At 45.3% G+C, this 27,511-nt stretch overlaps 1 protein-coding gene across 1 annotated transcript; it reads left to right on the top strand.

The window, feature by feature from the left end:
- Nucleotides 1-143: 143 nt before the first annotated feature.
- Nucleotides 144-27,511, top strand: LOC150006676 (CDK5 regulatory subunit-associated protein 2-like). Its single transcript, XM_090281986.1, has 6 exons — nucleotides 144-211; nucleotides 3,802-3,871; nucleotides 14,489-14,599; nucleotides 18,047-18,123; nucleotides 24,513-24,636; nucleotides 27,221-27,511. Exons 2-6 carry the CDS (start codon nucleotides 3,854-3,856, stop codon nucleotides 27,494-27,496), a joined length of 606 nt encoding a protein of 201 aa, XP_090138112.1. The 5' UTR covers nucleotides 144-211; nucleotides 3,802-3,853; the 3' UTR covers nucleotides 27,497-27,511.

Below are 27,511 nucleotides of genomic sequence, written 5' to 3'. Positions count from 1 at the left end.
CTGCACTGCATGCCTTCCAGGTAGCTCAGCTGTGTGCCCCTCCTTGACCATGGCCTGATGATTGTCATCTGCAGTCTGGTCAGTCTTCACAGTCTCTGTTGTTCAAACACTAACTCATCTCTTATGCATATATTCTCTCTTGGTGGCCTTGTACCCAAGTTACCAGATGACCTGAAAGGCATCAGCCCCATTGCTGGTTTAGGAAATGGTGGTAAGTATGCAAAACTGGGCATGTTTTTATTTTTATTTTTAATTTAAATTTTTATTGAGAACAAGGGAAGTAGATACCAGTCCACGAGGGCCTTGAGGCCTTGAGCCTGGGAAGGAAGGGGCTGTCTCTGGGACCCAAGCCTACCCTTACCTGCTAGGTACTCACCGTAGGTGCTCAGTATTTTATGTATGTGTTGATCCGTTATTCATCGCCTGTCATAAACAATGGACCAGAGGGATCGATGTCCTCTAGGGCATATTTCACAAGTTTTTTTCTTGCTACCAAGCTTGTCGGGATTCAGTCTGTGTTTGCTAAACTGAATGACGGCGTGGAGGCTGGACATGGGGTGGGTGACTAGGGCAGGCATGGAAGGTCTGTTGGTCCCCACTGCTGAGTGGCTGGAGGCTGAGGAGAGCTGCTGTCTGAACTTCCGTGTGCCAAGGCCTTCCTGGCAGGCTGCTGGATTCCCATCTGCCAGCGGAGGCCCAGCACTCCTACCCGGGCCTGCCCTGCGGGGGCAACTAGCGGGTTAGACCACAGGAGACAGCGCTCAGTAAATAAGCAGTCTGTTGTGGTTCGGCTGGATTATCAGGAGACTTCTGCTTTGCATTCCTCATAATTTTTGTTCCGAGGAAAGCGCAGGCTATCGGAAGTATCTGTGGGAAGTGCTGATAATTTGACTTGTTGAAATATCTTAGAGATATTTTGACTTGTGAGCCCTGGCTGGTTTAGCTCAGTGGATTGAGCGTCGGCCTGCGAGCTAAGTGTCGCTGGTTCGATCTTCCAGTCAGGGCACATCAGAGAAGGAAAACTCTGACTCCAAAAAACCTCCGCTGCCTTGCGGCATACCTCTTCAGGGGAAAGGCTAAGGGAGTAAACCCCGACAGAAAATCCGGAGCCGGAGTCCCTAAGGCGGTTTGACGTTGTAGTCAACACCGGCAACTCCTGCGGCGCACCTGAAGCCAAGCTGTATTGACTTCGTCTTTCCCTTGGACCCTTCAGCTGCGAAGAGAGGGGGGGTCTGCTGCATGGGCAACAGCAGACCCTCCATATCACCCTGCCCAGGCTCTGTAGCTTCAGCTTCACTGGAGAGGACACTCCAGCGTCATCGCAAGATGTCGATTCAACACGGGAGGAGACAGATACCGTGTCACTCCCGAGTCGGACTGCACAGCCATTCTCGGAGGTGCAGATAGACTCTTAAGAAGCTACACCATCATCTCTCGAGACAGACGGCTGCCGACGACGACGACGGATTTTGACTTGTGTTTTATTCTCTTCTCCAAAGTGTTGAGGTATGTGCAGAAGGAAGAAGTGTTTAGAGCAGGTCCTATAAATGTCACAAGGTCTTTTGTGGAGAATACTTTAGCTTATAGGTCACCCTTAGGTTTTCCTTCAGAATATGTTAACTTTTACTTTTAACGCAGACCCAACAATTCTTGTTCTGCTCTTCCTGCCCACAGACGGTTAGAAGCAGGGAATTGGTAGGCCCATGTGTACGTCTGTTTCATGCCAGGCTCTGCGCTGAGCACCGGGGGTTCAACCTTGAACAGGTTCCAGTCAAGCCGAGAACACAGACAATTAAAGAATTATCATCATAAATCACATGATGACTGTAATGAGCGAAGAAGTATCAGGTGCTGTGAAAGCGAGTAAGAGGGAGGTTTATGTTGGTGAATGGAGGAGGTAGGTCAGGCAAGGGTTTCCCAGGGAACTGGTACTGGAGCCAAGACTTGAAGAATGAATAGGACCTGGATAGGGACACAGACACAGGCGACTGAGCGGGGCCTGTGTGAGGAACAGGAACACGAATCTGTGTGCCCTGAGTCTGGCGTACAGGGCTCCACACAGTCTGCCCCTGCCCACTCGTGAACCACTTTCCTGCTGAATGGTTCGGATCACCGTGCCCAGTCCCACCTCTGGGCCTTTGCACGGGATGTTTCTTTTCCTCTTGCCCCTCATCTGCCTGCTTCCTCTTTAAGACTTAGCTTGCAACTCACTGCCTTCCCTGGTGCCCCTCCACCTGACTTAGGAGTGCTTTCCTCTCTGAAATTTATACGTTTCATTTCATTTCATTTCGTTGCTTTCTGTTGGCTATTTTTAAAATACCCGGAATTGGCCCACTTCTGGTCTAATTCTGACTCAACGCTTTGCCACCCTGGTCTAAGCCTCTGTGAGCTCTGGTCCAGATTTTCCCAGTGTTCTCCTGACTGGTCTCCTCATTCCTAAGCGCCTTTCAGTCTGTTCTCAGAGAGGCAGCCAGAGGGAGCCTATAGAAACTGAGTCCGAGCCTGTTACTCTTTAGTTCTGAATCCTCTGTTGGCTCCTTAGAGTCCAGAGAAGAGCCTGCAAGGCCATCCCCCAGTACCTCGCTTTCCCGCTCTCTGTCCCTCTTCGCCCACTGGCGTCCTGGCTGGTCCTCAGGTCCGCTAGACATGCTCCCACCAGAGGCTTCTGTCCAGATGTCACCTTCTCAATGAGACCTTGCTTAGTTTAACCACCTTATGTGAAATTGAATTCCTTACCCCAGCCATGGTATTTCTTCTCCTCATCCACTTTATTTTTCTCTAGCATTTATCACATTTTAACATACTATGAAATCGCCCTCTTGTTTTGTTTATTGTCTGTCTCTTCTTTCTAGAATACCAGCTCCGTTTGTTTTGTTTCCTGATACAACCACATCTAGATGATGCCTGGCAGAGGAGAGGCCCTGCGTGCGTATTTGCTGGGAGGATGCTTTCCTTCGCCAGCACGCGTTTGCTCAGCAGCTGAGAAATACCAGGCCCTTCGTGCAGCATGACGGCGGGTGCCCACCTCTGTCTTGCCCCCTAGATCAGGGACCTCCTGGGCCCAGGATCAGTGTCTCTTTTACTGTTGTTTCCCCAGCACCTGGCACGGTGCTCGGCACAGAGTAGGGAAGTAGTAAGTGTTTGCTGAATTCAAGAAGCTGGGGGGAAGTTTGGGTTCTGGCAAAGTCTTCAGTCATTCTGTAGCGGCGATCGGCAGTTTCTGACCCTCTGCCTGCTTTTGCAAATAAGCTTTTGTTGGAACACAGCTTCTTTATTTGTTTATGAATTGTCTGTGGCTGTTCTTGTGCTTCAGCAGAAGTGTCCGTATTACTATATTGTCACAGATTTCAGGCTTCGTATATGGCCCACAGAACCTAAAATGTTTGTTGTCTGGTGTCCTAACAGTTTTGCCGGCCCCTGCTGTCAGGTCACTTAGACATACTTTGTTTTAGTTGCCGACATGTGAGATGATATCCTGGTTAGCCAAATAATTTTATGACAAACAGTAAGGAAGTACATATCAGGACAGCTCTGCTTTGCCACATGCCCAGTGCATTTTCTGGGTCCGTCCTCTGACACATATATTAATACACTGGGGCTTGTTGAAGTGATTTGTAAATATTTGAAACCTAATGGTTTAGAGCTTTCCCTGGACGCCAATCAGTATATCGAAACAGACAGAAAGTACCAGCAGACTATACTGCGGAAGCTGTTCATGTATTTTCTTCTCTGGGCTCTAGTCCTTAATGGGGATGCTGATGATTTGCATACCGTGATATTCTGTGTGTTTTACCTTTTTAGAGTGCTCCCAAAGGTGTCAGAAGAGAAAGTGTCTCCCACCGGAGCCCGGAACATGAAGGACTTTGAAAATGTAAGTGGAGTTACCAAATTTCTTTCCCTAAGAAATCATGCCTGCTGCTGTCGTCTAAGCAGACCCAGGAGGGAGCTGTATTTCTTGACGAGTGTCTAAGCTGGATAATGTCAGAGTTTGGAGGAATGCCATGTCTCACGGGCATTCTCTCTGCAACTATTACATACCTGTGCAGTTGGCTCTTTAATACGTGGGCCGGTTATGGGTTCTAACAGGATCAGTAATTTCCAGCTTAGGGGAAGGTGGTGTATTTCTGGTGTCCCAAAGGTGAGGATATTACCGTACTGCACAGTTGAGAGGAGCTCATATTTGTCAAGGGCTTTCTTATAATGTCAGGCACCTTATTTATGGTCCCCATTTAATCTTTGCTACAAGCCTGTGAGGTCTTTTATATTACCACCATTTTGCAGATAAGGGATCACATGATACTTTAGCAGCAGAGCTGGGATTTGAATCCAGGTTTTTAATGACTCCAGAACCATTATTTTTCCCACCACTTCGGGGCGACTCCTTGCGTTTTGTAGGCTTCGTCTCTGTTGCTGCTGAGTGATGTGTGAGCAGCCTGGATCCTTGGTAATTGTCTGAGGATGGATTACTTGGTGATAGATTTGGCTTCTGTGCCTGATGTCTTTGGGCACTGTGTCTTTCATTTGTTAGCGGAGGGGGCTCGTTGGCAAATAACAGGAAAATAAGGTGATTTTCCCAATTCCAGATCTTTTTAACAAGTTACCTGTTCAACACTCTCATTTATCATGGGAAGAATTAGACCCTTCTTCACTTGTAACCAAATGAAATCCACACTACGCGAGATACGGGAGCTGTTTATCCGAGAGGAGACGGCGGATGCAGAGACAAGGATGCTCCATTATGTCTCTCTCCCCAGTTGTCTTTCCCGAACAGAGCGGTACTGTCTCTGGATTTAATTTAGAATACTCATTACTGCTCACAGTTATCTGCAAACCACCAGTGACCTATTGAAGAAATGACTTGTCAGATCTCTAATGGAAACAAGTAATTTCTGAGCTTTGAGTTGTTATAATTTCAACTGTACAACTTGATCTATGCTGTGGGGGTCTGGGGCCTCAAACGAAGGCAATTTGATTATTTCACATTGTGTATAATTAAAATGTGCTCTGCTATTAAAAGGTTGTTCCTTTTTTATCGTAAGAGTAACAATGGCTACTGTTTATTGAGCTCTTGCTCCGAGCTGGGCACTCATGTGTGAGGCTCTTCCTATAGCAATGCGTTACATTGATATTAAAGCAGCTCCACAAGATGCAGAGTTATTTAACTTACGAAGGGCAGCCTTCTGAATTTTATTTCCAGTTGGAAACATTTTACAGAATCCTGGAATTTTTGTTTCACATTTTATCACCTGCCTTTTGACCTGGGAGGAAGCTTAGAGTTGAATCCACCCGTCTTTACTGTCTTTACTCCGTGTAGGGGAAGCTGAGGCCCAAGGGTGTGACCACAGCTTCTGGAGCCAGACTGCCTGCTCATCCCCTTCCGCTGGGTGGTCTTGGGCCAGTCACTTAGCCTTTCTGTGCTTCCCTTGCCTGGGAAACGGGCATGAAAATCATGTCTGTTTCGTAGTGCTCTTGTGAGGATTTAAGGAGCGAGGCTGTGGGAAGGACATGCCTAACTGAGTTCACCTTATGTGTCAGCTCTTGATCCTTCTTATTGGCATTGGTGTATTAATTATTGTGAATTTTTTCCTGCTGTGCATGTGATTTAAGTTTTCCTCGCTCAGACGTACTCTTGATGACCTAAATACTATTTTTCTTAAAGGTGAGGGGAGCCTTCTATGCCAATATATTTTAGGATTTATGTTTTTTGGTTTGTTTTTTTGTTGTTCTTTTATGACTGTGGTCCTTTGGCTGCTGTTAGGTTTTTGTGGCATTAATATCTTTTACTATAGCATTTTCAAGAGCAAATTCTTCAGTTGAAATTGATATAGCCACACTGTTCTCAGTGTCTCCCTTTTGGGTCTTTAGAAGCCACTGAAATTTTTCATCTGACCTGAGCTACCAAATATATGACTTTTGTGTTGCGGTGGTCTGAACTTTCTGTGGGGGGCTTATAGGAAATGCTCTTGGCATCTCATGCTAATTTTAGAGTCAGCATGCATACTAAAGAGGAGGCTGGAATGCCTTTGGTTTAAAGGGGAAATTTATGATTCCTCTTCTAGTTTCAGGTAACGGGTATCTGAACGTTAGGGTTTGTTAGCTAGCATCTATCAAGACGTAGCCCTCCTTCTTGTTTTGCTCAGAGTTCATCTGTTCGTCAGTCAATATTTTCAGGTATATACCCTATGCCAGGCTGTACCAGGGCTGGGGAATTTGTCGTAGGTTAATACTAGGCACGTCTCTCTGTCAAGAGGCTCACTGTCTAGTTGGGGAGATGGAGAGGAAAATAGTGCAGTGACAGAGGTAAGTACAGGGTGCTGTGGGGCACAGAGGAGGGGCCCTGAACCTGGCCTTGGGTGTTCAGGGAAGCCTCCCTGGAGGAGGTGTTCCTTGAGTTGGGTCATCAGGGACAAGGAGGGATTTGCCAAGGCAAGAGGACTGGGAGAGCATCCTGGACCCACGTGTAAATGTAGGGAGAAGCATGGGAGGGTGTGATGAGTTGGGAGAACTGTAAGTTCTCTTTGGCTGGAGGGGGGCGGTTGGGTGAGGGGCCTGAGAGGAGCGAGGCGGTTGCAGCGGGCAGGGGCCAGCTCCTGCATGTTTCATTTTTTTGTTGGATTTTGCCCTTAAAATGAAGGGGAGTAAATGATGGATTTTAGTGTGAGAGGGAAATGAACGACTTGCACTTTCAGGCCGCTCAGACTGGCGACAGCAGCGAGGCAGCAGGGCTGGTGGCGGTGTGGTCAGGTAAAGGGCTGCCGTGTGTGGCCTTGTGGGGGCGGGGATGGTTCTGGAGCTAAGGGATAGGGTCACAGGATGTTTAGAAGGAAGTCAGAATTTCAGAGCCAGAGGAATGCCAGAAGTCCCTCCACCTGACACAAGGGGACTCTGAAGCCCAGAGAGTGGGAGCGCTTCTTCAGGCCTTGAACTCTGGTCTCCTGGCCCAGGAAGTCTTTTTTATTCCACTCTGCTGTCCCGTGCAAGCCTTCACTCTGACACGTGAAAACCACATGCGTTCTTCTTGGGTGTTTAAACTGGGAATCCGTTGCCTAGTGCCTTCATTAGCTGAAGGTGTAATCACCCCTATGGCAGGCCTTATGTAGGATGTTGGCAAATCAGTTTGGTCTGCAGTGGGGGCCTGTCCTGTTGGACTCAGAGTCTGGTTCAGCACATACAGTCAGTCCAATAGCAATCTTTATTCGTACATAGAAGACCTTAATTCCGGCTTTTTCTGTGACTTCACTGACAGAGAATGGCAGAGGTAGCTTTCCACCTCTGTTAATACTACTGATGGATACTATTATTTAACGACGGTCTAAAGTTCATAAAGACATTAAAAGGAATGGATTGGACCATAATTTATATAATCTTTTATTGTGGGACATTCCAAATTGTTTCTAAGTTTTCACTACGGCAAACAAAGCAATGATGAATATCCTTGTGCATATATCTTTTTTACAGATACATGATTATTTTCTTAGGGTAAATTCCACTGCTCATGTCTCACACCCACCTACCCTGAGGTGCTGGTATTCTTGTATCCAGGACCTTGTTCTTTCTTGTTGAAAATTCTTGGTCTCAGCTGAGGCAGTTCGTCAAATTTAATATTTTATCTGAGGAATGGCTGGGAGGTTCACATCTTCCAATTTGTGCTGTTACCTCTATGTTGCAAATTACTTATTATTACCTGGGAATAAATAGCTTCCTTCACCTCCACCCCTGCTTTGTTTGTCATAAAAAAATATTACTCAGGAGCCCACTAACTCATTTTGGGAAACTATCCTCAGGAAACAACCCAGTAGAAGGAAAAAGCGCTGTGTGGGAGGTTGTTTGTTGTCACATTGTGTATAATTATGAAAAATTGGGAACAAAGGAATTATATTTTATGTTTGTTATTTCTTTGGCTTCTTTTAAAAAAAAAATTCTCACTCAAGTATATGGTTATTGATTAAAAAAAAGAATAGAGAGAGAGAGGTGGGGTTTGGGGAGAAGGAAAGAGAGACATCAAGTGTTAGCCTCCCGTATGTGCCCCGACCGGGGGTCGAACCTGCAGCCTAGGCATGTGCCCTGATCAGAAATTGAATCTGCAACCTTTTGATGTGTGGGACAGTTCTCCAACCAACTGAGCCTCCTAGCGAAGGCTCTTTGCAGTCTTCCAGTAAGCTTGTGATGAAGGTATTTCACAGATGAGGAAGCTGAGATTGAAGAGATTAAGTGACTTTCCCATGAGTTTGTTGTGATTGAGAAACTCAAAGGAGGCAAAATTCAAGCCTGGCCTTTTTTATTACAAAGCCCGAACACTTTCCACTGGGTCACATTGGCTGCATAGATGCTCAGTAGGGAAATGTGAGTCAGTTCGATAGAGTTGAGGGCAGTCATTTTAAGTGATAATTATGTGTAATTCTGCAACAACAATTTAAGATACCAGGGGAAAGCAATGGAATATCCAAATTCACTTATTTTATACTTTTATAAAAAAATGTATATTTATGAGTGAAAGCTGCAAAGAATATAACAAGAGTTGATTTCATTATATTCCAAATATTGTTTGGGGTTCAGCTTTAGAATTCTCTTACTGCTACAGTACTGGTTGTTAATAAATAGACGTTTGCCTAGGAACAGTTTTCTCGATGACTTGGGGACACCGGAGGGAGTATTGGAATCAGAAACGAACTCCCAAGCGTCCTCCTCGTTTTACTGACCCTACTCAGCTGCTGCTGGCAGAGTCACCGTACGTGCGGCGCTGTTTGCCTGAGGTGCACTCTGGGCAGCAAGCGTTCGTGGGTTTTGCGATGTTCAGGTGAGCTGTCTAACGGTTTTGGGGTTTTCAGAGAGGATGAAAAATGGGCGGTGGCCCGAAGATCTGCCTCCAGAGGGCTGCGGGGGACATGAGTTCCTTTTGAAAGCCGGCCTTTGCTCCCTGCCCGCTGATGCCGGGCTCCGCCAGTGCTTTCGCGCCTTTGCTCGTCACCACGCCCCTGGGAGCTAGTGGATCTTTATCCACACTTTATAGCGGAGCCAACAGAGATGTGAAATAATTTTCCCAAGGTCACACGGCTCACCGGTGGCAGCATTGGGAGTTCGGTCCCTCCTGCTGGCCCCAGGGCCTTGCTGCTAGCCCTTGCTGCCTTGAAGCAGAAGGTCATGTGGCGGGTGAGCCTCAGCGTTGGAGGCCCGGGCTCTTGCAAGCCTTTGGAACCGCTCACCAGACTGAGGTGCCTTGCTTAGTTAAGGTGGGCCTGGTTGGAGTTGCCTGGATTCTTTTTTCATGTTGATTTTTATTTTTCTTCCCTTTTTGGCTAAAACAGGACCTGAGCATGGATGGTTCCCTTTGCGGGGGTTGCAGTTCCACAGTAACACTTGGGTTCCGAAGGCTGGGATGTGCCAAGTGCAGCCCTTGCACTGGCTTGCTTTTTTTTTTTTTTTTTTTTTAAATAATTTGTTTGTTTATTTTATTTTTAGAGAGAGGGGAAAGGAGAAAGGGAGAGAAACGTCACTGTGTGGTTGCCTCTCACTCGCGCCCCCAACTGGGGACCTGATGTGCAACCTAGTCATGTGCCCTGACTGGGAATCGAACCAGCAACACTTGGCTCGCAGGCCGACGCTCAATCCACTGAGCCACAGCAGCCAGGGGCTTACTTTTGAGCATTAGGTTTCTGAGTCCTGTTTGGTGGGTTCTCCATTTTGAGATATTTGTTCCTACTATTTTCAGTTTTTCCAGCTCAAGTTTAAAAATTTTTTTGAGCTTATTCTCTTAAAGGGAGAAATTCAAATGAGAAGGATATGATTATGTTTTAAGTTCTTATGCTGTGCTAGGCACAGTACTAAACATTCAGATTAATTTATTCTAATCCTTATAACAGCTCTCTGAAATAGTTATTATAATCCTATTTTTATAGATACAGGAACACGCATACGGGAAAATGAACTTGACTAAAGTCATACAGCTAGTAAGGTAGTCTGGACTATATTTATTTATTAACTTGTTCATTCATTTAACAAATGTTGATTAACACTATGTTCTAGATACTGTGCTAAAACATCAGGGCCATGAGTTGGTAAGGCCCATGCCATCAAAAAATGGATTATTTTCATATAATAAACATAATAAATAATGAACATGTCAGTGAATAAGGTGAATCCAGATCGTGGAAAGTTCTAGCAAGACAATAAGAGTTACGTGTTAGAGCGTGACTCGGTGGAGGTGGTAGAGATGGGGGCCACTTTAGGTTCGATAGCTGGCAAGGGCCTCTTTGAGTCGGTGATGTTTGAGTTGAGATGGAAAGGAGGAGACCGAGCCACCCTGGCAAGTGCTGCAGGAAAGGCGATGCAGACAGATAGGGGCTGGGCCCATCTGAGGACCAGCAAGGAGGCCAGTGAGGCTGCAACCTTGTGAGCAAGGGAGAGGATGTCGAGGATGAGACCAAGAGGCGGGTGGGAGCCTGATGACGTGCCGCGCTCTGTGGCCGTGGCGGGGAGTTCTAGTCCAGGGGCGGGGGAGCAACAACAGTGGTGTGATAAGAACCAGATCTGTCTGACTGATGCCTCCTTGCATCGTATGGCCTTTGGGAAATTCTTACATGGATTTGTTCACCCGTCCAGCTGTTGGGTATTTAGTAACTGTCCCTTACGTGTTAGACTAGAATGCACAAGAAGATATGGTTCCCGATGTCTTAGAGATGGTTTGGGTAGGAAGGCCATCCCCGGCTGGTACAATGCCGTGTGTTAACGGCCAGGATGAAGAAAGTGGATGTGGTATGGAAACATTTAGAAGGGCTGCCAGTCCAGCCCGTTGGGGCTTTCAGAGAGAACTTGATGAGGGAAGTGGTAGTAAGCAGAGACCTAGACCGGCGTTGTTGGGAAGATGGGTCTGTGTTGCTTTTGGGCCTGTCTGGCATTCTCAGTGACCTTCTGAGGGCTTATTACCTTTCTCTTATTTTTAAAGAAAGTGTCTTTACCTATAAATAGGACAAATATTCTTTCAAGTGTTGTGAAGAATTTTAGCAGTGTGTATAGTGTGGGCATTTTAAGCAAGCTCCATAAATATTTTATTGGTAGCTGAGTAACAGAATAAGGTTCCTCTTTATAGGCTGCAGCTGGCAGGGCAGACGTTTTTTGTTTGAATGAATGTTTTATGTGCTGTTTCCTTAAAACATTCAAAAGGAGGCTTTAGTGAACCTCCCAATTGTTTCTTGTGCTGTTCTTGTTAGTCACAAAATTGTTAACAAGAGGGCCAAGGGCAGACAGTTTGAAAACATAATGTAATATCTGCTTATCATGTTCTTTTATCCAGTCATAAAAGTATGCTTATTAAATAGAGTACTATATGCTATTACCCATTATTTTTTTAAATGCTGAAAAAAACCCAGTGGGTATATATGTGTCGGGATGTACTAGTATTCAAATGCAGCTATTAATATTTTACTGTATTTCATTTTAGTTATTTTAAATTCAACTTTATTGAGATATAATTTACATAAAGTGAAATTTACCAATTTTAAGTGTTGGGTGAGTTTTGGCAAATGTATACTCTCTTGTGACCTGTCGTAATCAAGATATATATATTTACACACACATGTATATAAACATACGTATATACATGTATATGTAGTTATAATTTTTTAAATATGTCTATACTGTTCTAGGTTATGACCAACATCACAATCAGATTATAGAACAGCTCCATACTGCCAGAATGCCCCCATGTGTTGTGTCTTTGTGGTCAAACCCTCTCTTTACCCCAGACATCTGGTAGCTATGCTCTGTCCTTCGTCCCTGTGATTTTCCTTTTTCCAGATGTCCCATAAATGGAATCATAGAGTATGTAGTCTTTTGAGGCTAGCTTCTGTTCCTCAGTGTAATGTCTTTGAAATAAATTCATGTTGTGTGTATGTATCGCAGTAGCTGAGTATTATTCCATCATATGGATGAACACTGTTTATTCTTTCATCCTTTGAAGGGCACTTGGGTTCTTTTCATATTTTGGTAATCGTTAAGGAAGCTGCAGTAAGCACTCACATACAGGCTTTTGTGTGAACATGGGTTTTCATTTCTTTAGGGTAATTACCTAGGAGTGGAATTGCTAAGTCATATGGTAAGTGTAGTGTTTTGGGTAAGAAACTGTCAAACTGTTATCCAGAGTGGTGGTGCCATGTTGCATTCTCATCAGCAGCAGAGTGTGATAATGCCATTTGCTTCACATTCTCATTAGCACTTGGTATTATCAATTTAAAATTTGTTAAGCTATTCTAGGAGGTGCATAAATGGTTTTAATTTGCATTTTCCTAATGGCTAAAGGTGTTGAAAATCTTTTCTTGTGCTTATTTATCCTGTGTATCTTCTACTGTGAAGTTTCTTTTAAAATCTTGCTTTTTTATTTTATTTTTTTAGTTTTGTTATTTTCTTACATTTTGAGAGTTATTTATGTGTTCCAGCTACAGTTTCTGTATTGGGTATGTGATTTGCAAATGTTTCTCCTAGTGTGTAGTTTGCTTTTTTATTCTCTTAACACTGTTTTTGAGAGCTAAAGTTTTAAATTTTGTTGAAGCCCAATTTATTGTTAAAAAAATTTTTTTTAATGGATGATGCCTTCAGTGTTATATTTAAAAACTCTGCTGAGCCCTAGGTTCCAAAGGTTTCCCCCTATGTATTCTTCTAAAAGTTGTATAATTTTACCTTGCCTCCTTTGTCATAGATAAATTGACCATATAAGCGTGGGTTTATTTCTCGGCTCTCTGTTCTGTTCCTTTGATCTGTGTGTCTGCTTTTGTGCTGGTACCAGACAGTTTTGATTACTATAACTTTATAGTATAATTTGAAATCAGGGAGGATGATACCTCCAACTTCGTTCTCCTTTCTCAAGATTGTTTTGATTATTCAGGGTCTTTTGTGGTTCCATATAAATTTTAGGTTCTTTGTTCTAGTTCTGTGAAAAACGCCACGGGTATTTTGATAGGGATTGCATTAAATCTGTAGATTGCTTTTGGTGTGGACCTTTATAGGACATTAATTCTTCCAAATCCATGAGCATGGTATAGCCTTCCATTTATTTGTGTTTTGCTCAGCTTTCAGAGTACAAGTCTTTTGCCTCCTTGCCTGAATTTATTCCTAAGTATTTTACTCTTTTTGATGCATTTGTAAATGGTGTTGTTTTCCTCATGTCTTTTTCTGATAGTTTATTATTTGTGTATAGAAACACAACAGATTTCTGAATATTAATTTTGTATCCTGCAAATTTACTGATTTCATTTATTAGTTCTAATAGTTTTTTGGTAGACTCCTTCCTCCTCACTCATTAGAGAGTTAATTGCAGACATTTTGACAGCACCCGTAAGTACTTCACCATGTAGCTCTCACTTAGGATATTCTGCTACAGAATCATAATACTATTGTCTAATATAAAGTTGTTATTCAGATTTCCCCAGTTAATTCCCACATAGCTTTTTAAAAAAATATTCAAGATGCACTGTATGATTTCATTGCACTTAGTTGTCATCCCTCAAGTACTTCCATTTATTTAGAATAATTCCTCAGTCAGTTTTGACTTCAGATTGTCATTAAGATTTTTGAAGAGTACAGGTCTGTTATTTTGCAGAAAGTCCTTTTATTTGGATGTGTCTGATTGGCAACTTTGGATTAGGTTCAGGTTAAAGGTTGTGGGCAGAAGTATTTTAAGTGAAATTGTTTACTTGCAGTGAGTTATTTCAGGAGGCACAAGATGCCACTTTGTCCCACCAGGGCGATATTAAATACAGTCAACCCTCTCTATTTACATCTTTAGCATCTGGATTTGACCAACCATGGATGTATTTCCTTAGAAAATATTTTCGAAAGTATAGAATATAGTCAAATACTACACCATTTTACATAAGGGGCTAGAGCATCTACTGATTTTGGTTTCCTTGGGGGTTCCTGGAACCCATCCCGTGTGAGTACCAACGGACAACTAACTGTGTGTGTTCTTGATTAATGTGATGCCTGCTAGGTTTCTGAATTTTCAATATACCTTTTCCTTTTGTTTTAATAAACCACCTCTGGGGTGATGTCTTGAGATTGTGTGAATATCATGTTGTCCAGGGATCTTCCATCTGATTCTTTTAGCGTTGATGAGTCCTCCCCGAGGCAGTCGTTCCTGTAGTGGTTGTGTGATGGTGGCTTCCTGTTCCTGTCATTCTTCTGTGTTTATTAACTGGGTTTCTTTTGTAAAGAAGGGGTTCCTTTCTCTTTTTACTTTCTTTCTTTCCTTATTATCAATGTGAAGTCTTGAATTCTTCCTTCTCTTGGTCATTATTCATTCTGATGCTCACATGGTCCTAAATTTGTTTAGAGGGAACCACTTAATTCTGGGCTGGCACAATTGTAGCACAGGCAAGCTCTCTCTAGTGTTTAACATTTGAATCCATTTGTAGCCCTGGAAGCTATGAGAATTAATGTACGTAACATCCCTTAGATTTTTACTCTTTTTTGATAACCACCTGTGCTTATTTTCCAGCAAATCACTGAATTGAAGAAAGAAGACTTTAACCTAAAGCTTCGCATCTGTTTCCTTGAGGAAAGAATGCAACAGGAACTCGATGGCCCCACGGAGCACATCTATAAAACTGTAAGTGACCCCCCTTCTTGCTACCATCCCTGATGTCTTTTCTCATGGTGCTCCAAGCAGAAACGTGATTAATATTTGCTCTCAGAGTGAGCATGGATAGATAGAGCTGCTTTCATTTAATTTGCATTGATTATGGGGAGTATAAAGACAATAAGATGACCTTAGTATTAAGTAAAGAGATACAAGATTAATTTTAAGGGATCCTTTTTCTCTTCTTAAAATTGGACTTCTGATTTGCTATATTTCAGTTGGCTTTTTAAACTTATCCATATTTAGACAAAGTGAAATGGAAGAATGTCTTTGGAATTGAAACTTATTGTTACCCACTAATTTGTGTAACTGTAGGCAAGTCACTTCAGCTCAGCTGGGCTTGCTCCAGAGGGCAGTGATAATAATCCCTCCGTCATAGGGTCATTAGTGTGGATTAAAATGAGATGACAGATGAAAAGTCCCAGCACGCAGTCAGTGCTGGACAGTTACCATTGTCCGATTGAGGCTTCCGCGGGCAGCCCAAAGTTAGGACTGTCCGTGTTCCTGTGCTGTGGTTCTTCCGTGGGTTTTATATACTTGCTTATAACTGTCAGGAAAAAGGTTTGTTTCCAGCTGAAAGTCTTGGCCTGGAGGCTTCTGCCTGAAAACAAACCTTGGTTCTGAAACTTGAAAAAGAACTTGGCTTTCTTGAAAAGACATGAGTACAAACAATATTTCAGCACCTATTTCTTGGCTTGCTCCAGTAGATTAGCCCTTGGCCTGGGAATTAGTCCATTCTTTTCTCGTCTGAAGTTTGCACCAGTGGAAACTTTTGAAGGAGGAAAAAGAACTCTGCTTGAGTTTCAGTGAATGAACTTAAATGGACTTGTCTTGAAGAGAGATTGTTCTGTACTGTATTTTGAGCCTTTTCAAGAGTTGAAAAGCTCCCTTGTCCCGCAAGACACAATTTTTTTTCTTTGTTGTGGGGGTGGGAAGACAATGAGGACATCCCCTTTTCTGGAAGGAAGTGGTGATAAAAGAAAAAACAACAGCCTAAAACATTTTATTTGTAAGTATAGTTATCATCTATCTCAGCACTTCTAAGTGATAGGAAACCAGAGCATGTGAATTGCCTTCTTTGTGTCAGGCACTGTCCTGGGCCTTTGCACATCAGCGCCTTATTTTACTTTTCAAGATGGCCCTTTGCAGCAGCGATGAGCTCACTTGCAGGAGAGGAGCCTGAAGCTCAGGGGGCATCAGTAACTTGCTTGATGTCCTAGCCACTGTGTGAGGTGCGTTGGAGCCCAGGCCTGCCTGTCTCATTGTACCACGCTGTTTCAGCTACTCTTTTCCGTTGTCTGATTAGCTGACCCGACTTCGTCGCACTTTTATTTCAGTTTAAGTTTTTATATAGCTACACATGATTCAGAGTTCAAAAAGCGTAAAAGGTGTACACTGAAAACACTTTTGTCTCCTAGTCCCTTAGGTCTAACCAGATTACTGGTTCCTCAGGCAGAGAAGTTTTATGCATATGCAGGCAAGTGTGTATGTGAATATATATGTGTATAAGCCCCCTTTTTATATCAATGGAAGCATGTTCTGTTCTGTAACTTGCAGTTTTCCTTAATAATATCTTGGATATCTTTCCTTAGTAGTGGGTTAAAGCTTCTTTATTTATTTATTTTTTTAGTACCGATATTCTATTTTATGCTAATAAGGTGTTTTGATTTTTGGTTAAGAAATTATGATTGTCATATATTTAAGTTTATAACTTGAGGTGTTGGGCTTGCGAAGAATAGTCTAGCGGACATGTTAGCTCTCTGTTCTACTAAATTTGCTCGGCTGGAGTGCCAGCTGGTGCCTCAGAAAGCAGAGCACTCAGAATCTCTGAAATCAGCTCCTACGTAGCTCTTTGCTCTTGTGAGAGCTGGAAAGGCATCCTCAGTTCGAACGCTGTTCCTGTCGTTTTCACAAAACCGCCATTGAAGGCATGGTGCACTGTCACTCGGTGTCCTTTATGCAAAGATCATTTCCTTCTAGGAAAAAGTCCTGCCGCATAAGTGACTTCTTTAGTTCCTGTTGTTTGACGTTGAAGACAATAACATGTTCATTAGTTCACTTAGTCCTGAAATCCCCCCCGTTGGGTGGACTTTATGATTTTCTTTTGCCACTTGGGGGATCTGCAAGGAGAAACGTCGCTTTCTCACCTCCTGCACTTGTGCTTCTGAGGACAGTTACAGGCCTACACTTCCAGTTTTCTGTTCAGTGTTCGCTTGAAGGCAGAGCCTGTGTCTGCCTTGTTTACCTGTGTCCTCGGTGCTCAGCCCAGTGCTTGGCACGTCACAGGGACGGTAAATGTCTGTGAAGAGAGGGAATGAATAAATGAGCGTCTACTGATTTACTATGGTTTCCATTTCGTGAAGAGTGGAGGCAGGATTTGAACCCATGTCCTCCTGGTCCGAAGCCCATGACCTTTCCTTTCTGGCTGCCTTCTCAGCCTGGGGATCCCCCAGAGCTGCTTGGCTGAAAGGAGGGAGGCATATCCTCCGAGACTGTAAATTTTACTGGAAATGTTATTTTGATTTAAAACGATATTCATGTATTATGGAGTAGAATGTAAACTTGGCATGAATTATTAAAACAGGAGCAAGATTTCGAAGAGAACCTGGAATTAGAGCAGTTCTCTGAAAACTTTTCAACCAGACCCGTTTCCACTCCGTGAATTCATCTAACACTGTCTGGGCTACATTTATGGACTGGTTTGAGAAGCCAGCCACCGGCCCACTGTCTCACGTTGGGAGCCGCTTGCTGAAGACTCTTGTCTTTGGATTCGCATGTGAATCGTGAGCCCCAGGCCACTTGCGACTCCCTTCCTTCTGGTCAGTTACAAGGAAGGCATTTGGTTGGAAAACGCAGCGGTGTCCCTAATAGCCAGCTTGTCCGTGCAGCTGCGGCTCTTTGGTGAGAACCCTGGAATCTCCCACTGAAATGAGACAGGCAGTGACGAGGCCTGCAGTTATGCACCCACATGTTTTCTTTTTTGAAGCTGTAAAGCGTTTCCACTGCCACAACCAGCACACGTATGATGGTAAACAACCAGAAGTAATTGCCTTGGACTGGTAAAAGCAAACTGCAGAATTGCTTGTAAATTTGCTTGGTGGAGGGCAAACAATTTTTAAATCGGCCTTTCTCATATGACATTTATGCCTTGGTGTTTGAATGCTCTGGCTGTTCGAAGCTTGCAAAATTTACATAATTGTTCCAAGTCTTGTGAAATCTGGGGCTTTCTTTTGAGACCACCAGGGTTTGGAAATTCCCTTTTCCCTGTGCCCTGAGGCTAATGAGGTTTGGAATCTGACGGCTGCCTATTACAAGGGTGGTGTGATCAGTCCACTCTGAAGATGGTTTCCCCACTGTAGGCACAGTATGGCCTGTAGTTTTACACTGTTTCTTTTCTTCCCTAACCTCGTCTGGAAGAATATCGAGCTCAAGGTGGAAGTGGAAAGTCTGAAGCGTGAGCTCCAGGAGAGAGCGCGGCTGCTCATCAAAGCCTCGTGAGTACCCGTCATCCTGTCACATGCTCGGGGGTCGCCCAGGGCCCCCCTGTGGCGGCTGCGTGGGTCAGTGAAACAGAGCCTCGTGCTTCCTAAGCCTCTTGTTCCCCAGCTGGGCTCGGGGGACCCCAAGGAGGCTTTGTTTATATATCATTATTTTTCAACCAACTTTTAAAGTTTATAGGAAAATGAACAGATCTTACACGTACAGCAGGATGAATTTTCTCTCAGCAGAGACACCCATGGGACCACCATCCCGACCAGGAACCAGCACATCACCAGCCCCCAGGAAGTCCCCTTTGTGCTCCCAGAACTTACCCTCCTCCCACAAAGACGGCCACTTTGCTAACTAGCAGTATCGCCATTGCTTAGTTCTGCCCGTGGTAGAAATGGAATCCTACACTATGCTTTTGGGTCTGGTCCCTTTCCTCAGCGATACATTAGTGAGATCCGTTCATATTTTTTAAGTATATCATTAGCTCACTCACCGCTGTAGAAGTCCTGGGGGCATAAAGGGGACCTGAGGGACTCCTGCGGCAGGTGAGGCAGAGGATGGGGCTTCAGTCAGAGTAGCTTGTTTTTCTCTCTGTTTTGCTTAAAGAACATTTGAAGACTATTATTTTAATTAATTATTTATTGAACAACAAGCACAGTTCAGAGAATATAACCTATGACTCAATTGCTCGTTCATTCGTTCATTCATAAACATTTATTATGTAATTACTCATGCTACACATGGAGGATTTTTGAAAACAGATATTTCCTTACTTTAAGAGCTGATCAGAGACTGGTGACAACTCATCCTAGGAGCCAAGTGTAATGGAGGTGCAGTGATAGTTTGTAGGGACAGTGGGGTACCAAGTGTTCTGAGTTTCAGTTGGTGAGCGTGGCAGAAAACTGCCCAGGGTGGACTCGCCAAGGATCCAGCTGAAAGCTTATGTGGAAATGCTTCGTCTGTCACGGCAGCAGAGTTCCTGCGGGACGTGGAGCCGGGAGCGCGGAGTCTTCCGCTTAGGGCGCAGCTGCACTCTGGGCCGGGCCATGTGGCTCCTTTTACTGCCACAGGGCCGGCAGCCGGAAGGCCAACTGCTGTAGCCTTGAGCGGACGGCAGGTTCCCAGGCCTCGCTTGACCTGGCACGCGTGGCATGTTCTGAGTGAGTGAATGAATGAGTGAATAAACGGGGAAGACACGTTTTTGTTCTTGTTGCTGTAGTTTCCTTTTCCTTTTTCAGAAGCACATCATTCATCATTCCCTGGGCGAGGAGTCAGACCTCCTTTACCAAGCCCGGCAGTCAGTGGTCGCGCTCGGTCCCGCTTATGCTCGGCGCCCTGCCTGCTGCAGATCTGGACCCGGACCGCTTTCAGTCAGGCGGGCGCACAGGGAAACCCAGACTCACCAAGGCTCTGTGCACGCAGGACAGCACACGGGGCTGGGTGCTTTGGGGGCCTGTGCACATGTTTGTCTGCATAGATTCTCTGAACCGCCGCAACTAGTGTTCAAGACCCTTTTGGTCTGATCTTACTGGTCAGTTTATTGAGAAAATACTTATTAAACCACTGTTCTGTGCTGCACCGGACCCTGCTCCTGGGGATGCAGTGCTGAGCCAAGCAGGCACGTGGGGCTTGCGTTCCAGTGGGAGCGATGAGGATGAAGCGCTTCAAGAATGTGTATATCAGTGAAGTTGGGAGGAGAGCGGTGAGAGAAACAGGGGAATGGGTGTGTAATGTGGGTCCCCAGCAGGGAATGGCCTGAGGACGTAGCATCGGAGGTGAGATCTGGGGGGTCGGGAGGGACCAAGCAGTGAAAGGGCGGAGAGAAGTGTTGAAGGGGAGAGGAGCGTGCGGGACTGAGGGCAGGGGAGAAGTCCAGGGGGCCTTGCCTTGCAGGGTCTGGAGGCCTCATCAGAGATTTTGGTCTTTATCCCGAGATCAGAGAGAAAGTAGTCACGGGTTTTAAGGAACTGACACAATCAGTTTTGTTTTCTAAAAGGTCAGTCGACGCTGAGTGGGACATGTTTTGTAGAGGGAGCAGGCGTAGAAGCAGGGGGACCAGTTAGGAGGCTAGCGCAGTAGTCGGTGACGGATGAGTGACAAGAGATGGATAGGTGGATTGGAAAGACACCGAGGAAGCGGGATCAACAGCGCTAAGTGATGGATGGGCAGGGAGCTGTCAAGGGTAGGTTGGGGGTCAAGGTCCTGAGCTGTGTTTAAGAATGCTCACAGTGACTTAGCTGCCCCAGCTTCTCTCCGCCGACTTTCTACCGCAAACACAACTCACAGACACTGAAACGCTCTGCCTTGGCCCTGACAGCGCCCCCCCCCCCCCCCGCAGGCCCTGTTGTCCACCTTGCAGAAGGCCTCCTGCGGGGCCACACGTGGCTGCCTCAGCCCACTTTCACCAGCTTCTCTGGCATGTAATGACGGTCCCGTTTGTGCACAGCGCTCTCCAGTTCATAAAACAACTTAGCATCTTTTTGCAGTCCATCATTATCTCGAGGGGTCTTCAGACCTTGAGGCAGACCTCATTTGAGAGAGGAGGGAATTTCTGTTTGGAGAAGGGAAGGGCCGTGACTAGAACCGCTCAGCCAGAAAGATCATACCTGGGATAAGAGCTCAAGTTTGTGACTTCTGGTCCAGCACGAGGTTTCATCTTCTTTTTTTATTTCCATGCGTGTTTCTCATTTCTTCAGAGTGACCGTACATCTCAGCCAAGGGCCTCTTCCTTAGTGGGGTTCAGGGCCGGTGGAAAGGGCAGGGGCTCTGGGCTGGCTCTAGCAATAGGCAGGACTGTGGCCTCCGAGCCCTAGAGCTGCTCAGCTGTTCCTGCTCCACAGAGCCCTTGTGTGGGTGACCTGCCGTAGGACATGCACGCCGTCTTCCGCTGACCTGCTCAGCGTGCCGTTCCCTTTACCTCTCACTGCTCGGCACCTCGCGGTGTGTGTGTGGTGCGTACCTGTTGATGGAAAAGTATCTTTTTGTTAATGCCCTCCACTTCCTTTTTGAGTTCTGTGGTTGTTTCTGTTTTGGGTGGTCGGCTTTTCCCTGAAGAACTATAATTAGAATGGAAAGAATCAAGAGGAAATGTTGATGGTTAGGAAGAGCAGCGAGAGGGGTGTTTACAGAAGGTTCATTTTTGCATTGGGTGGAAAGCTGGATGAGACCAGTTTCTCTCAGCCTTTCCTCTCCTTAGGTCTTGCTGTCTGTCTCCTTGGGAACAACAGGCTGGCATGCAGCACTCGGATCAGAGAGGAAGGAGCCCTGTCCTATGAGGGTACTTACATTTTTGGAGAAGCGTCTTAGCCTCTAAGCCTGTGCCTGGCACTCGACATGCTATATCGCATTTGCTTTTACAGCAGTTATTTGAGGCAGCCACAATTCCCATTTAAGTGAAGAGGAAACTGAGGCTCAGAGGAGCGGGGAACTCGTTCAGGCTGGTAACACATCTGGAGCTGGTCTGGTTCAGGAGCCCACTCTGCCTTGCTGTGAAGTAAACCTATATGCTCGCTGACAGTCCATTGTTCTATTTGTCAGTTACCATAAGGGGACATTAAAAACAAAAGCAGACATATTGTTGGGAGTAAATTTTATTTCTGTAGCTTTAAAACACAAACAAAAATAATAATTCCATTAGTAGAGGAAAATTGCACTGTATTGCTGAGTGTAAATTTTGCTACAGTAACTGTAACATACAAAGATGATAAATGAAAAGTTGGAACATTTATTATTGGGAGTATATTTTATTGGTATAACTAAAATGCGAACAAACTGAATAATGCCAGTACTTGTTAAAAATTGTAGTCGGCCGCTTGACAAAGTACAGGAGGCTGACTGTAAAACACCAAGGTCTGATCTGGGCGGACAGGAGGGGCTGGTGTATTTGCCCTCGCTGGCTGGAGTGGGGCGTGGGGTGGGTTAATTGAGGGAGTGAGCCTTTTCTAGAGGAGGCTCTAGAAAACCCTGGGGCTAAAACCTTTGTGGTGGTTTGAGGAAGCTCAAGACTGGAAAATTCTGGATCCAAAGCTCAGGAAGGAAAAGCGTCCAGTCCAGCATTCTTGCAGCCATATAGCATGCCCTCTTGCGAAGTGACAGAAATGATCGGGAATCTGTGAACTCCAGACAGTATTGGTCAGGAAATGAGCTGAGGGAGTGGGCTCAGGACGTTTCATGGCATTACTCAGGAAGTGGCCGTGGTGGCCTCAGTTCTGGCCAGCGGATGACCCTTTCTCAGCGCAGACACCAGCCGGGGGCAGAAGGAGGCCGCTCCAGGCATCTCAGCGGGGCAGGCACTGCGCCGGCCTTGGCGGCAACAGGCTGCCGTGCAGCACTCGGATCGGAGAGGAAGGAGCCCTGTGCTGTGACCACCACGTGTCTTAGCATGTTCATTCCAAGAGGTCACCGCCTCATTTTTCCCAAGAGGAAACTGAGGTCTCAGAGGTAATTCACCCGGAGTCACACTGAGGACAAAACAGTGAGAATTTGGAAGCGGATCTGTTCAGCTTCAGAGCCTATGTTCTTTCTTTCCAGCTGTTCACATTGAATCCCATTACAGTGATGTCACGGCCCTGGGGCCTTCGGAAGGCTCATGGTGAAAGGAGACACGAGAAGAATAAAGTCTTTATTTGCAGGCAATTCATGTTTGAGGCTTGGGCAGCAAGGATGGCCCTCTTGACTGTCCCTTGTTCTCAGTCCCAAATTCACATGGCCTGTACATGTGCGTGTCCGATCACATATCTTGGTTGGGAAAGTCTTACACACCCCTCAAGTAGGGCTTGGGAGGCTGCTGGTGAATAGATGTGTTCTGTTGCAGTTTCTCTGAGAAACCAGCTTTAGGTGGAGCCATTTCCTTTATATTATTCTGCCTTTAGGAAACCCGCAGTCATTTCAGAAACCGATGAGACCTGCTCTGGGTACATCTCACAAATGCATATCCAACCCTGTTCTTCTTCTGGGGAGGACCAGAGTGGAAGGCGTCAGTGGTTTGGTCCTGCGTCTGATGTGGGTGTGCCCTCCCCCCGCGGCTTGTGAGGCGGGGGGCGTGCTCCATGGTGCCACAGCAGCAGGACTCTGCATTTTATGTTTCTGTAGCACGGGGTGTGGGCTGCTCGCCCCTCTCCTCTCCTCTCGCCCTCAGTGCCAGCTGGTGCCCACCTAGGTGGGGCTGTAGCTAAAATGCTCCCCCTCCAGCCGGCAGAAGACGAGGCATGCAGTCCCATGACTCCTCAGATTCAGTTTTGTTTCATTCTTTTCCCAGTACTTTGGTTTGTCAGACCAGCTCTCTGCCGTTCCTACCCCCGGTGGAGGTGTACTTTATTGGAAGTTTCCTGGTGGGAAATTTGGCAATAATTGTCAAAAAAATCTTAAGAGTGTTTACACTTTGAACCAGTAATTCTCTTTCTAGGATTGACCCTAAGGAAAGCACTGGATAGTATACCCACGGGGATGCTTTCAGCATAACGTTGCTTATAGTAATAAACAATAAAACTGACAGTTGTGGAACACTTACTGCTGACCACTATTCCCAGAGCTTCATCACTATCATCAGAGAAATGTGTAAAGTCAGAAGCAATCTAAATGTTTTAAAAATAGGAGTCGATTTAATGTAGTACATTTTATACAGCAAATTAATTTGCAGCCTCTAAATATTAATGTATATTTATTGACACAAAAGGATGTTTATACTGTGTTCAGCAATAAAGTCAGATCACAGACGTTTACTCTATGATTCTGTTTTTGTAGAAAACGCCTCAAAGGCTGTATACTAAAATGTTAGCGTAGCTATCCTGAGATTATAGGTGATTCTTACTTTATTTTAAATAGTATGTATTTTTTTAAACATTTTTCCTTAATCCTCACTCGAAGATATGTTTATTGAGTTTAGAGAGAGAGGAAGGGCAGGGGTCGGGTGTGCGGGGAGAGAGATGTCGATGTGAGAAAAACATTGATCGCCCATATGCGCCCTGACCGACGATCGAACCCACAACCTAGCTATGTGCCCTGACTGGGAATCAAACCCACAACCTTTCGGCCATGGGACAATGCTCCAGCCAGCTGAGCCATACCGGCCAGGGCTCATCGGTCGCTTCTTGTATATGCCTTTGGAACAGAGATTGACCCCACAGTCTTGGTGTATAGCGATGATGCTCCAACAAATTGATCTACCCAGCCAGGGCTAAATAATATGTATTTTTATTGATACATCATTCACATATAACATTGTGTAAGTTGAAGGTGTACAACATGTTGATTCAATACATTTATATATTATATTATCAGTGTTTTTTGAGTTACAGATACTAATTAATATAACAGGTCTGTAGGAATATTCCTTGTTTCTTAGGGTGAATGCAGTCACCACCTGATGGTCACCCTCATTTGCCTCTTTTTGCAGCAAAGCAGTTGAGAGCCTCGCCGAGGGGGGCGGCTCTGAAGTTCGGCGGGTGAAAGAGGATGCTCAGAAGAAGGTGAAGCAGGTTGAAGATCTCCTGACCAAAAGAATATTCCTTTTAGAAGAGGCAAGTCTGGAAACCCCGAGGAGAACGTGTTCCTTCCAGTGGGTTAATAACGGAGTGGGCAGAATTCTGTTCTTTTCCTCATAAACTGTCAGAGTTTCTGAAGACATGACAGCCATCCTCGTTGAGCATCTCCGTGGTTCCAGCCCATTCTGGGTGCTTGACATACAGCATTTATACCCTTACATCCTGCAAATTAGCCGTTATTGTCTCTTTCCTACAGGCGAGGACACTGAGGTGCGGAGAGAAATGCTAACCAATCCAAGCTTAATCTTGCATAGAAATGGGTGACTGATCTAAAACCCCGTGTTCCCGCTGCACCACTCCTCTTGTTAGCTGGTTTAGTGCCTTTCTTTCCCTGAAGAGGACACCGAGGCCCAGAGAGGGGGAGTGACTCACCCATCATGGACATTATGTGTCCATGCCGCCCGTCCCCAGCGTCCAGCCTCCTTGCCACCATCCCAGCGTCCCCAGCGTCCAGCCTCCATGCCACCATCCCAGCGTCCCCAGCGTCCAGCCTCCTTGCCACCATCCCAGCGTCCTCAGCGCCCAGCCTCCATGCCACCAGCCCAGCGTCCCACCAGTGTTGATTGAGTACCTCTTTTCCGGGGGGCACTGTGTATAGCTCCTCATCTTCCTGATTCTCAGGTGCTTCCTATGACTGATGGGAGTCAGGATGTTTCTTGGTTAGAAAATCCTGGTTCAATATGTTAAAAAGGTTGCATAAATTAGTTACTTATGTCTTGATCTTTGGAGTCTGTTGTTTCATCTTGCTTTCTCTATCTGCGACCCTGATTCTTCTAAGCAGACATGAGGAGAAATAGCACCAAAAAGCACGTCTGAATTCAAAGAGTGGGTATATTTGTACTGTATTTTGAAGCTTACAGTGTCCTTCTCCAGTTACGATGTTCACTGGAGCCCTTCTGTCAGCTTCATGGGGGTGTGTAGATATTAGGTTGATCGGATAGACGAGGAAATGGGCCCAGAGAGGGTGGGAAACAAGTCATGGTCATGAGTGGTAGAGCCGGGACCTCTGTGAGTCCAAGAAGGGTCTCTGAGTCCAGGTTCTGACTTTTAGTTAAGATAATTGTGAGCCTTTTAAGACGCTTAACCTAATCTTGCTCATTCATCTTATTTTTCTCAGTAAGTGCTTCCCACTGTCTTAAGGTGCCCGCACAATGGGCAGTACTAGGTTGAATCCCTGCTCTGTCACTTACTAGCTTTGTCACCCTAGATAAAGCAGTTCCCTTCCCTGAGTCCCTGCCTCTTACTCTGTAAAATGAGGCTAGTGCTACCTGCTTTGCTGTAGTAATTGTAATAACAGCGGTGCTACTACCAGTTTCTCAGGGGCTTACCGTATGTGAGGCATCCTTCTCAGCGTTTTGCATACATTGATTTAGGTGATCCCCTCAACAGACCTAGAAGGTAAGTGCTTTTGTCATCTTTTAACAACCAAAAGGAAAACGTGACCCTCGCACAGAGTGGCTGAGTCACTTGCTTAAGGGGACACAGGAAGTAAATGCCTGGTGGTCTGGCTGCAGAGCCTGCACTCTGAACTGCGGTAGTCTGCCAGTTGTTAGGGTTGAGTGAGAATCAAGGGTATTTACAAACAGAGCTTCTTGTAAAGCCCGGTGTCGAGTAGGCTCTCAGTAAGTCAGAGGTTTTGTTGCTTGGTCTCAGAAGATTGGGACATGATTTTTCCCAGCTGCCACTATGATTGACAGACAAGTCTCTTGGGAGACATTGTTGGGAGAGGTCCTAGAGGGGAAGGATTGGGGGGAAGAAGCCACATTTTTCTGAGTTCCCTGTGATACAGCAGGCATTTGTCAGGTCTCACAACAAGTCTCCGGTAAATGGTTGTTATCCCTGTTGTGTAGATTGGAAAGATGGGGCTCAGGGAGGTTAAGTGACTACCCAAAGGTCACACAGCAAGTAAGTGGGAGCTGGGCTTTGTACCCAGTATGATTTGACTTCTGTGTTTGTGATGTGATTCGAGGCGGTTGGCTTGAGTAGTCCCAGGTTACTTTCATGAGCCCCAGGTCCCTTATCCCTAACACAGACCCTGGCTGCGTGATTTAGATAACTTCCTTGCTGGTTTCTGTGAGCGCCCCGGAAGAACCTAGAGTTTTTCACCACCTAAATCTCTTTGGTGATACAGAAAATGTACTTTAGAATTGTGTAGTCATTATCTTAAAAAAAGCTAGTGGGGGCGGTGGGGTGTGGGATGAATTTGTGTGGAGATTATGGTGACTCTTTGAGATTTACGTATGTTTAGGTATTGAGAGGCGCATTTCTCCTTGTTCTCATTGAGCTGTAAATATTGATCTGATTTTTCAAAACCAAAACAGTTCTCGTAGAGTTGAGTCTTTTCCATAGGAAATGCCTATTACTCTTCAGGATACAAGAAGGAAGCATGGCTGGCAAATGTATTTATTACTGATTCTCGCCATGTATGTATAGTACAATTCAGGGAGGGGAAATGTGCCGGAGAAAAAGTCATAAATATTTATATTTTAATCCAATTTCCTTTCAAAGTGTTCCCAATTGTATTGAAAAATTGCCTCACATGCATTTAATTTAACTCTAGGATGTGAAAGCCGCCCAAGCAGAACTGGAAAAGGCCTTTGCAGGGACAGAAACGGAGAAGGCTCTGCGGTTAAGCTTGGAAAACAAGCTTTTGGAGATGAAGAAGATGCACGAGGGGACCATGGACATGGCTCTGGGCCTGGAAGAGAAAGACAGGTCTGGCTCTGTCCCTCCGATACCTGACAGTCATTTGTCTGGCAGCATGGGGGAAGAATTGTCTCTTCCCTGTCCCCTTCCTTTCCTCCTTGTTCCCACAGTAAGGACACTAGGATTCTGAGGACCGAGAGAGAGA

Source organism: Furipterus horrens, unplaced genomic scaffold, assembly GCF_987537825.1.
Source record: "Furipterus horrens unplaced genomic scaffold, mFurHor1.1.pri manual_scaffold_6, whole genome shotgun sequence".
Taxonomy (NCBI): Eukaryota; Metazoa; Chordata; class Mammalia; order Chiroptera; family Furipteridae; genus Furipterus; species Furipterus horrens.
Note: the sequence above shows the minus strand (reverse complement) of the source record. Positions and strands in the feature narration are given on the sequence as shown.